This window comes from Siniperca chuatsi, linkage group LG23 (genome assembly GCF_020085105.1).
Source record: "Siniperca chuatsi isolate FFG_IHB_CAS linkage group LG23, ASM2008510v1, whole genome shotgun sequence".
In the NCBI taxonomy this organism is placed as follows: Eukaryota; Metazoa; Chordata; class Actinopteri; order Centrarchiformes; family Sinipercidae; genus Siniperca; species Siniperca chuatsi.
In genome coordinates, this window is record NC_058064.1 from 5813482 (window position 1) to 5826353 (window position 12872).

Sequence of the window (12872 nt, forward strand, 5' to 3'; positions counted from 1 at the left end):
TCTCTAGCTAACAACTGTTGATTTTTCTGGCTGAAATGATAACTGTCGCTGGCAGATATCATCAGCTATAGCTAGCTAGCTTATTAAGATAATGTTAGCTTCCTTAGTTAAAACTCAATCTTTCGCTGACTTTTTAATGTTTCCTGCTGACTCATTAAAACAAAAATCCTGTAAAAGGGATCTTAAATATGCACTTGATGGCAAAAGTCAGCATCCTCACTAGTTGATGATCCATGTACTGTAGAAAACATGGAAATAAAGAAGCAGCATTCATCTTGTATTGCAGGGAAGAGCTGTTAAGTCCTAGTATTATAGGTGTGACAAGTAAAAATGATCCGACTTTTTTTGTTCAAACATAACCCTGTTTGGCTGCTTAGCTTACAAACTTGTTCATATTTTCAAACAGTATGCTTTTACTTTTAATATTACAAGAGAAAAGGCTTAGTAAGCCTTAGTATAAGGATTAACCAATGTGTTTGAAAACTGTAACAGCTATCTCAAATAATGTTGGCTAGGGCTGCTGGAGTGTAAATTTCAACAAATCCAAAATAAGATCAGGACAGAACTGCTAACGTTAGCCTAAACTCTGAGGCATCCATGACCCTGGCCTCCACACAGTTGGGGAATACTACACAGGAGATGTGCTAGTTGTGAACAGGGCTTTTTTAACATAACCCATAACCCCACAAAATAATGTAGTTAGTTGATGATATGCTGACTCAAGGCCTTGGAAGTAACGCTAGCTACTACTAGTGCTCTAGTAAGCTCGTTAGCCAGGAATGCTAACGATAGCAAGTTACGCTAGAATAGATAAACACACAGATTAATTACTTACACTTTTGCTTTTGTGTTTTTGGTTTTCAGTTTTCAAAAGGCGAAAACTTTCCATGCCTAGTTATGGTTGTTAAACTATAATTGGGCAATAGCTTTTCTGGGAAGGGGTTTAGCGAACTGTCAAATGTAATGATATCTATCATTGCCTACAGCTGTATATGCTGAAATACCGCTGCAATAGTGAATAGTGCCTGAATTAACACAATACAACAGCTGAATAAGATTATGTAAGATAACCCCTTCTCTGGTAAAAAAAAAAAAACACACCTGTGGCGCCACATTACTGCTATCCAGACGGCCCTTATCTTTCTGGCCAGCAGATGAGAGTTTGGCATTATTGAATTTTGGTAGGCTCGCTGTACCTCATATCCGGCCCATTTTAGTGTCTTATCCAAGACGGGTGTAATCTCTCCCATTTCATGGATGAATGCCAGCGCTCCTGATGCAAGAGCGCTTCCTCACATATGTATACAGCACAGAGGCTCGCCTTCACTATCCTAACGGTTACTCATCTGAGTCCTGGATCTTGGCCATAGTTTTATGAGGCGATGCACTATCAGTGGTCCATATATCTCCCCCAGGAGGCTAGAAGCAGGGTTCTGGATAAGTGATGAGCTCTGAGTTAAATCAGCTGCAGAGTTTAGTAGAGCTACTAAAGCTGTCTAATTTTAAAGTGGTTACTTACAGTTTGTATTTCAAGCTGTAAATAATTGGCAGCTGTGACTCATTTGGATTATTTTAATGAGGGTAGTTGAAGCTTCAATACTATATTATGTGCACAGAAATACAACACCAAACAAAGAATTTGTTTATCCCTCAAATATTTCAGTGTTCGAGTGTCGCCGCTGCGGGCGCTGGTAAAGTTGTGCCAAATGAACACCAATACAAGCAGGGTTAAATATAGCCTGGCTGTCATCTTAGCTATCCTCCCATCATTTTGGATTTGCCATGGTGGGTGCACCCAGGGGTGACTGTCGGTTTAGTTTTACACACTCAACTCAGCAGTGAATGACACACAGCCACACAAACACAAGCATTTACAGTGAAACTCTTCTCTGAAGTGCAGACCCACATAAATAAACTGCCTCCACAAAATCTGAAGGAGATCTTTATGATATTGTGTTGTAGTCTCCTTTGTACAATGAGAATCTTAATTATCTAAAAGCTTAGAAATCTTCCTGTAACTCATCTGCTTGTTGGGATTTGGGGATTTGGGATTTGTAAATATTCAAGCACAATTCTGAAAGGAAAAGACACTGACAAAATACATTTTGCATTCCTAATCACTTTCAAATTGCTTTCTTCTCTCAGGGCCTATTCATCAACTTCATAATCCCTCCGGCCTGTTGCTTCACTGACTGGGAGAAAAACCTCTCAGTCCGACCAGCCAGGGGAACAAAACAAATAAACCCTCTAGCCGAGAGACTTGATGGTGAGCTGGAGCACCAGATCGGGGCAGTGCGGCTTCATTACCGCCGAAACGGCGCCTGTGTGCTTTGATAACCTTCGTCACTGTGGGCCATTACCTGGTTATGTACTGCCTCACAGGCCTCTGGGAAGTCTTCAGAGGTACAAAGAGGATGGGACAAAACACTTTTGCTGCCACTACCTCTATAAACCCACATCTACGGATTGTGAGTTGCTTCCAGACACTTAGCCTTTGTGTCCGACACACTTTTGAGACTGACTCACCTTTGATGGTGCACCATGCCAGGGATTTAAACCGTTTTAATCAGACAATAAATGACATTTTTACTGCCCCTTAGCACAAAATTACATGATAAATCTGTGGGAGGTTGAAAGAGTTAATAATGACTTTGCCTGCTGCTGCAATTACTAGCTTTTATAACTCACTTTCTAGTCTTTAGTCTGTTTCGCAAAAGTGTAAAATGTACTGCCCACTGGAGTTTCAAGATTCTTTGCAATCTGATTGCCTACAACTCAACATAATGGATATGTATTGTAACTATACATTGCTGTGGAGTCGGCTAAAGCAGGGAAAGGAGTCATCTGCAATGAGACTGGGATTATTTTGAGACGACAGCTAAGAGCATGGTGCTTGGTGCATCACCACTTAAGTAGCAACAATCCTGAGGAGCACCAAAAGTCAATTGTACTTTATAAAACAATTATTTCAAAAGTCTGTTTTTGTAAGAGACACAGCATGGAGGTAGATTTGGAGGGATGTTTCATGAGGAGCCAATCAAAAGAATTATTTCTGATTATACATTGGTTAATGGTAATACCCACATCTTCCTCTGTGAGCCATAATTAGGCATGGTAAACAGGATGACAATAGAAGAAAAGGCTGATCCCAGGCCATCAATTACTTGTCCTCCTTAAGTTCTGGCCTTGTGGATGGAGGCTAATTATTGTTATTACCGACCTGCTCATTATTTCATCCATCTGCTACACTTTTAAGTCCATTCTCAGAGCAGAAAAGCAGTCGCAACTAACCAAAATCAAAACTCAAACCGCAATTTAGAGTATATTCTGGTTGTGTGCAATTAGAAACATGCACTGTGCTATTAGTGTATGCTAATAATTCACCATGAAACCCACAGACCAGTGCACACAGATAAAACATGCTCCAATTAAATGTGACATACAGTATGTGGTGTCAAACTGTCTGGCTTCCCTGCTATTTCCCTTCTCTGTAAGAGAGAAACCTGGCCTTCAAAGTGAACAGATTCACACCCTTTTAATACTGGCTAGTCGATGTGGCTGACAACAAAAAATGTTGACAATCCCACGATGCAAATGGGCACAGGTGAGAGCTAATGCCAGTAGCATAAAATGGCAGCAGAGGACGTTTTTTTTCTGCCAAATGGCTGCTTGCGCTGGTCTGATAGATGAAAGGGAGCTCTGAGCTTTTAATGTGTGCTGTGTTACTGTACTGCAGGATGTTTAGGCTTATATGGAGAGACTGGGTTGTCAGACAGAAAGCAAGTGGACCCAGGTGTATGGTAATTGCAGCAGAAAGAGTCAAGGCGGGAGGGAAGTGCACACCAGGGAATCTGAGATGAAACCACTGAAGGAAGTCAAAGGAGAGGCAGGAGAGAGGGAGAGGGCGCAGCTTATTGTGCGATTTGTGTTTCTGAGTGTTTACATGTAGGGCTCTGTGTGTGCATGTGAGTGTGTCTGATATAATCAAAAATTAGATACTGGCCAGTCAATGCTATCTAGCTCCTGAATGATGAATATGAAGCAAAGTGTTTTTGTCATGTATTGTCAAGTCAAATCAATTTATTTATTTATAGAGCACACGTAAAAACAACAAATGTTGACAAAAGTGCCTTACAGAGCAATGAAACTTACAATCAAATAAAAACACAGACATAATTGTGTAACTGATCAATGTTACACTCAACCTAGTCAATGCGCCTACAGACTGATTAACAACAATCTGTAAAATATAAATTTTGAGGCATGTCAGGTTGTGAAAACAATATCTGCTAAATGGTAGCGCTATGGGGTAAATCATAGACTGTATGTAAAGATGGACGACGCGTCTCCACTTCCTCCCACTGTACAAAAATGAAGCCAAAATATCCCGGAGCTGCAATCTTGCGCTGGTGACGTCATTTGGAGCCAGAGTCTGCCGCAATCGCGAGCCGGCCTCAGCTGTCAATCGTGACATGTAACCCCCATTTTATGCATCAAATAACTAATGAGAACCAAGCTTATCAGAAAAACAAACACTTGAACACACATCAGTGTGATAGGAACTACCTAAAATGACAGAAACCATCTTTGGGAAAAAAATATTTGACGTGTACTTTGAGTTTTTAGTTTGGCTCATGTCCCATCTGCTAACATTGAGGGGGCGAGGTTTATGACCTATACTGCAGCCAGCCACCGGGGGCGATCAAGATGTTTTGGCTTCACTTTTGGGGAGCTGTCATGTCGTCCATCTTTATATACAGTCTATTGTGTAAATAGGTAAAAAAAAAACAGTCTCTGCATGTAGAGACATCAACTTGTGTCATCCATCTGTGTCACTAATTCTTTGAAAATGTAGCACACCAATAACTGGCTGTAGTGCTGGCTATTTTATGCACTGAAAAACCTCAAAAGAGGAGGAGGAGGAGACTGTGAAGCCAGGGAAAAGCGAGCAACGTGAAATGCAGATTTTGCAGAGGTCATTATGTTTATAGCAGTAAGACTAAGGTAGCTCGAAAGTGTATTCTAAATCATTTCACGTCACTCTATGATTAGTTGGTTTATCAATATGGTGTCATAGCAGCAATCACATTGTGCTCCTAAATTTCTGACTCTTTCAGAATTTTGACGCATCCTGTTGCTGAAGTTCTAAATCAGCCATTAATGGACTTGTCTCATAGTATGATCTAAGACCATCATTTTTAAATGATGACCAATGATTTCATCATGATTCTCTGACGATCACACCAACATCACACCCTTTAAGGCTGGAAGATCATACTCAGTCAAATCCAACCCCAAAACCTCAAAGATATTCAATTTAATGTGATATAAGATAAAGAGAAAACAAAACATTGTAAAGGCTTTTACACCCAGACAGGAACACAACAAGGGAAACAATTATATTGGGACAAAATATAACTTTCAGCAGTCTTGGTTTCCAAAATCCAGTGCAAGACGAACCGTAGTATGTCTGCCTTTATGTGCTGGTATTATAATTGTAGAGGTATGTTTGGATTGAAAGCTGTAATGTGCACACAGCTGGCTCTGCTATGCACCTTTGCCCACATTGCTGACTTGCCCCCACAGGAAATACATAGAGATTCCTTAATTTGCGCTTGACAGTATTTTTAAGAGGGAAACTAAGAATAAGTGAAACCAACTGTGAAACCACAGTGGATTCAGGATCATCCTGCGACTGTGATGGAGATTCACTAAGCTCTTTTGTCTCTTAATGAAACATCAGCCTCTCTTTGATTGATGAAAACAGATAAACAGATAGACTGACCCTGTGTTGTTTGTGTATGCGCCAGTCATGAACCTGTGGGTGTTACATGTACAAGGATTTCCAACCCTGTTCTGCCCTAACAATTCTGTTACCATGACATCAGACCTGGTATTCAGACTTGACTGTATTGTGAAAAATGTCATCTATTGATCTTAATGCTGCATGGGGTTATTGTTGGAGCTACAACACAGCAGGGAGATGTTTCCTTCTTTCTAATTTGTTCATTCTTTTCTCAACATATTGTCTTCATTAGTGCATGCTGCATTCATTAGCATGTGTTTCTTTTACACAACATGAGGTCTGAACAGTGCAGTTTCTTCAGGATCTGAACATCTGTATAAAATTGGTATTATTTTGGGGGGGGGGGCGAAGTGATCTTTTTCATTGACAAATTTAATCGTGACCAGTGATGTGTTTGGGTGGTTGTTAAAAAGAAAAAAAAACTAGCAGTGTTGTAGGAGAGGCTGTGTGTGCTGCAGTGCATGTATAATTACAGACAAAGGGCCTGTCAGAGGGAAAGTCAGTGGGCACACACACACACCATTACAATTCTCCTCACCTGACAAGCCTCCCACGTCCATTTTCTTCAGGTTTTTGGCCTCGAGGACGACAACGGTCAGCTTGCCAGCAGTGGGAACATATCGCAGGGAGAAGCAGATATCACCCAGCTTCTCTTGCTGTTGGACAGGCAGAGACATTGCAGAGGTGAGAACAGTTTTAAGAGCAACTACTAAATCCAAATTTACTGCATCACATGCTCACAGCAGATGCTCACTGAGAGGCTAGATGAGGGGGAAAAAATTGCTCGTAAATTCCCCTCCAAAGCACATTAGAAATTGTTCAGTCAACCAAATGTGAACCTCTGGTTTGCCTTTTTTACATGTTAGACTTGTTGACATTTATTTGCTTCTGCTCGCCACAGATAGAAAGGATAGCGTTTAATGATGAAAGCTGCAAGTACCAGTGTGTCTATAGGAAAAGTGATTTAATGGTATTAAAGGTTAGAGTAAGGTCTAAGTAGAGTCCACTGACACTGGGTTATAGAGTTGTTTACAGTAATTACAGTGTTCAGTTTGAATGAGGGTGCATATATGCATAAAATTTACGTATGTGATAGATAAATGTTTTTGTAATTGCTTTAAGTACATACATTTTTATGTTTTTAGTGTAGAATAGGCACGGAAAGTTCAGCATACATAATTCAGTGGTGAGTGTAGAACTATAAAACAAAAATACTTCAGTATAGGACTAAGCATTATTTGGAGTTATGTGATTTAGTGACCATAATACATATCACATGGACTTAAATTTCTCTTTCTTGTAGCAAGTGTAACAAATCATTATATGAACTGCAGTAGAAATGTTTGTTTGGGCAGAAACATTTCCATTATTGATTTGAAATGAAAGAAAGGAACACTGAACAATGGAAAAGTGTCTTTGCATCAATGTGATTAGATTTTCTGATCATTTAGACAGAATCCTACTGGAAGATACAATGATGACCGTTACTAACATTGATCTTTGTTCATCAGGAACATCACAAATACTGCTCCAAGAAAGTCTACTGTACTCTTGTTATGAAATAAGTAACAAATACTGAACAGTGTATGTCTAATAAGCAGTTTTTATGATAAGTGTTTATTTACATTATAGTGACTGCCCAGAACATATGCAGATCACAGTAATGAAATTAAAAATTAATGAAAATTAATGTAGACAATGTTTTTTGGATCCAAATATGCATACACAAATATTTCCTAATAAATTGTACATTCAAAATGGTCTGCTGATCCGTTTGCAGGACAACCTGTTAACAAGGTTAGTCATCATGTGAGCCAGCTGTCTGCTGTCTTATTGTATAAATGGAAAAATCATTTCAAAATTCTGAAGTACAGAAAAGACGAAACACAACAAACACACTGCTCTGTTACTCCAACTGCCATTTTTATTTTTGAAGTGAGAAACTCAGCTGTAGGAGGCTTGTAATGTAGAATACCTTCTTTTATGTCAACCTCCAGAATTTTATTGAATAAATAAAACGATGAATTATCAATCAACTTAATTAGATTCAAATTAAAGTAACTAGAAATATTACAATTATGGCCTGTTAGTGCTACTAACTAATGACAGAAACAATAGAAGATTGACATTACATGTTACAAAAACATACATTGCACACAACTTTTCAAATGTACTCTGTAGTTATACTATAATTTATAATTAATTAATTTAATTTCTGAACTGGCTCTTTCAATTTATCTATTATATGAAAATGATATCTTATATATCCATGTATTTCATATAACTCTACTCCACAAGTGGTATATACATGGAACGTTATCAAAGTGCTTCAATCAAAAAGCATTAACAATCAAGATTAAAATTAAATAGATAGAAAAAGGGATTTGATATATACACACACACACACACACACACACACACAGACATATATATATATACACATTTAAGTTACAAAGTACATAAATTGAAACCTATAACAAGTGTCAAAAAAGACACAGTATGTCAATGCAATGCTTCATATCACACTGCATCTCTGAGTCATAGCTTCAGAGTTAGATCCAATCATTGTACAACAACTCCTTGCATGTTTTCAATCTTCTACTATAGATGTGGTCTCCAGTTTTGGTTTGAATGCTTTCTAATATTGGCTCCCACTTTTGATTGTCACTTATCACTTCGCTGGAAAAGTACTGACTGCAATCACTTCACTGGTTCGCACAAATCACAACATAGCCTCATTATCACACACTGAACAGAGAGTGATTCGTATTCCTGCCATATCCCTTATCAACACAAGGAGCAGACGCAGTCAATAACTCTTGTTCAGGTCACATCTGCTGTATGTGTGGCCATTTTGAACAGAGATTATTAAATCGGGGGAAAACCAGACCTGAATATCGACCTGTGTCTTATTTCAGGAGTCTTTCATCAAATTCCAATAAAGGCCTATTTCCTCATGCAGAATCAGTGTGCTGGAAATGGTTGCAGTGTGTTTTGTACTGACCCCACCCATTTAATTTATCATCCACTATCCTGACAGTTGCACTACAAAACCAATGACTAAATAGTCTTACATTGATCACGAGGGCCTGTTTTTAATCAACACAAATACACGCTCCCCTGGAGGCCAGCGAGAGAAGGAACAACGGTTAATTATGCCTGTCAAACGCAGTGACCAGGCTCTTTAATATTTTCTAAGAACTGCAAAAGGCCAACAGCTGCCTTTTCAACTTAAAGGGCATTTTCAGATCTTGCTACATCATATTTGACCTTAAAAGTAAAGAGGATTATGTCACCTGTGTGTAGGTAGAGTATTAAATCTCTAATTTTATTCATTCTGCTGCCACTGAGCTCACTGTTAAGGATTTATACCTGAAAGAGCGGCTCTTTCTTTGGACTGATATGCGGAGTCCTTACATTTGTTCGCTTGTTATCTCTTAAAACAAATGAAGGTGTGGTTGTGACCCAAAATCACAACTTCTTTGGATTGTGAACAGCTCTGCCAGAGAGTGATTCTTTCCTCCTCAGACCTGAAGAGGTTAAAGTATCCAGTATTTCACAAGAAAAATAGAAAAAACAGAGAAACACGCAGAAAAATAAAGAATTTCCTGTAGCAGAAATATGTATTTTCGGGTTGACCATCAACAGCAGTATCCCCAGTTTGAGTCCAGCTAGGGCACCCCATTTGCACATTATTCCCCATCTGTGCTAACCCCCATTTCTTGTCATCTCTCTTTAGTTGACTCTCTAATAAAAGGCATAAAATACGTTAGAAACACCTATGAATATAATGCAGTCCTGTTCAACTGCAACTATAACCATAATAATAAATACAGAGACGCACATTCGAATATGTAAAATGAGTGTCTATCAAATTTCATGACAAACATAACAAAATGCTCCATCCACTTTAAAAAAAAATATTACTCTGTGTTTGAAATAAGAGTGAATAAATGAACGGTTATTTTCAGCTGCCACTGAACAAACAAACCGTTTTTGTTTAACCACTACACAAACAGAAAAGTAAAAATGTCAATTCATGGTTTTAGGGGGAGTTATGCGCTGTAACTTTTTCTTTTTAACTCTTGGAAATAAACAAGTGTATTTCTCAAATTGTCAAACTTTCCTTTTAACCTCAAGAAAAATATTGTTTTGTTTGAAATCATCAGTAAGTACAATTGTTAAGCTGCCAAGACAAAGAAGTCCTTTTCACTTTGGCAGGTGTACTGTAATTTGCAGCTACTGAGGCAGACACTTGCATACACGAGTTCTGCAAATTTCCTGGCATTGCATATAATCTAAAAACATTGACGACAAATTGATCAATGTATTGTCATTTCTTGGCATTCCAAATTACTGTTCAGTGCCACATTGTGATTAGAGCATTCAATTAAGAAACATAATAAAACATTTCAATGCTTTTCATCAGTTGGAAGGTGGAAAGTAGCAATTTCCATGGTCTGCCTCTGCAACTGCTCTCCACTGAGCTTGAACACTGCAAAACATCGCTCCAGTGTCTCAAGCTATGCGTAAAATTGTCAGGTGCAGCTGTGCGACCAAACGCTAAGGAAGTATAGTGATGCCCTTCAACTCAAACACCACCAGCTATTCGACACTGTTATAATTAACCTTTAAATCAAACCGCCGTAATGCTAAAAATGAGGTTCTCCTGGCAGCATGACATTTACCATGAAAATACTGTTGCCTGGAAAGTCACACTTCTATTAATTGGAGGGGAAGTGTGGACATCTGATTAAGTGACATTTCAAGGGGAGATGGATTACTTCCGCCATGGCACCACATTTGTTGTTCGAGTACAAATGGCTTGCTGAACACAGCAAAATAATTATTGCGCTATCACTTATGCAAGCACCAATAAAAATAGTCCTATTATTGAAAAAGCAGCTACCAGATTTACAAATCTGAGCCTTGACACAGAGACAGGTGTCACTAAATGATTTCAAACCTACTCATTTCCCATTTTCTATTGAACTTTTGGTATGTGTGTCTGCCCACACAGGTTTCAAGTCTTACCTCCTCCTTCTCAGCGCTCTGTAGATCCCGCCACTCCTCTGTTACGTGGCTGAAGTCCACCTTATTCATCGGCACCTTGATGTCGCCGATGGCATCATGTTTGGAGAAGCGGTCAAAATCGTACACCGTCATTACCAGTGTCTTTCCACCGAGCTCTACATAGGGGACCTGAGAAGGATGACAACAGAAACAGGTTATAAAGGGCTCAAAACTGTACTATACTGTCTCATGAAAGGCGGCATTAGAATATACAGTGTTTCTTACACAAAAGCTGTAATTGGCTGGCTCACCCAAAATGACCTATTTTAATATTAGCATAAGTTTATAAAGACAGTTTGACATCCAGGTTGTTCATGGGTTTGCTCAGAAACCCCACATACCAGTAGACAGAATATATTTCATTGCTCCTTTTTATTCAAAGAGAATGCCAGTGTCAGTTTTCTTGACAGGACTCAAATAAACACATCTGTACTGACTGACTCCAGCCCAAACAGCTGACAAGAGTGATATTAAAGATGGTGATGTGTTACTGAAAGGAAAACACTATTGGTATCAAACCTGAGCTTGTTCAAAGGTAGACATGTTATACATAGTATAAATGAATGATCTAAGTTTAGCTAACTTTATTATTGCGCAAAAAAACACCATTTAAACTGAGTTACCAGTTTACTAGGTACACCTGGGGAATGTAATGCAATCCAGCCCTGCAATACCTTCTATCTTTGTGAAGCTTATTATGTCCATTTTTTATTGAGTTTGTAAGAGACGTTGATTCGACTGTGGTGATTGTTGAAGACATGGTTTGCGGTATTGTTGTATAGAATTGTATTATAAGTTGTTTCAAAAGTTTTTTATATATATATATATATATATATATATATATATATATATATATATATAAAAACTTCTCGTCCTTCGAGCTCGGGTCCTCTGGGAGCCTGGGAGCTTGAGGGTTCTGCGCAGTATCTTTGCTGTTCCCAGTACTGATATATATATCATCTATATATGTATGTATATATATATCCATAGGGGGCTTGTGATGTTTGTAAAGTTCATTACATGCCAAGCAGAGTCAGATGTGTGTGTTTTTGGAGTGGGTGGATGGTGATGTTGTGGGGGATTCTGTTTCCAAATCAATAACTACTCTTCCAGCCCCTGCCCTGACAAATGGTGTTATCAGGCCTACAACCCGCTGCAGTACTTGTGATCTTTGATTGCCTTCAATTTTGGGAAAAAACTTATTAAATGGAAATTACTTGTTACAAAAAGACCAAAAAAAAAGAGCGAGAGAAAGATAAGACTCCCTGGTTTGTCCTTGACATTATCTCACAAAATCATCTCTTTTTCTTGACGGCACTTCTAATCACCTGTCCTGTATATTTTCACTGATTTGGAATTAAGTATTGCAAAAAACACCACACACAAATAAACCTTGTATTGAAATGGATATCACATCACATTATGCTTGACTTACACCAAACACCTGTGCTTTTCACTGTCGGGGGAATAACAAAACTTTCCCCACTGCTGAGCAACAGCCATGCATCCATTATGGCAGAGGCAAGGCCAGGGTGTAGCGGTGCATCTGCCTGTGTTAATCCCAATCACATTGCGCCTCAGTGTGTGTCTGTGAGTGTAACTGTGTGTGTGTGAGATATTCTGTCAGGAGCTTGTTAATGTGCCAGCTGGTTGCTGTCTCCACACCTTCCCAGCATTCATGGCTGCATGCAAATCAGATTGTCAGTGGAACCAAAAGATCTCCAGCTACAAAAAAGTGCTTGAAATGAGCAAATGTTTTTGAGCATTCGGTGGAAGCAATTGAAATTAAACTCTTGTGAGATGTACCTTGAAGGTGAACTGCTCGTTGAAGACAGGATTAAGGGTCTTCCTGTGGACCTTGGTCTCAAACTTTTTCTTCTTGTCAGGCAGCAGGTAGACCTTTACGTATGGATCAGATGTGCCACCCATGTCCATAGCAGGCAGCTCTGCCGCCTGGATGATCCCCACCATGAGCTAAAGGAAGACAAAGGTT

The 12872-nt window shown here is 39.0% G+C and overlaps 1 protein-coding gene across 5 annotated transcripts in view; it reads right to left on the reverse strand.

Annotated features, from left to right (window-relative positions):
• The window catches only part of syt1a (synaptotagmin Ia), a 166425-nt gene that overhangs the window by 11793 nt on the left and 141760 nt on the right, over nucleotides 1-12872 (reverse strand). For all 5 annotated transcript variants that reach the window (XM_044186688.1, XM_044186685.1, XM_044186687.1 and 2 more), the window contains 3 exons: nucleotides 12686-12853; nucleotides 10841-11008; nucleotides 6345-6462 (listed from right to left, as the gene is read on the reverse strand). In XM_044186688.1, coding sequence (XP_044042623.1) covers nucleotides 6345-6462; nucleotides 10841-11008; nucleotides 12686-12853 — 454 coding nt within the window. The remainder of the gene's footprint in view (nucleotides 1-6344; nucleotides 6463-10840; nucleotides 11009-12685; nucleotides 12854-12872) is intronic.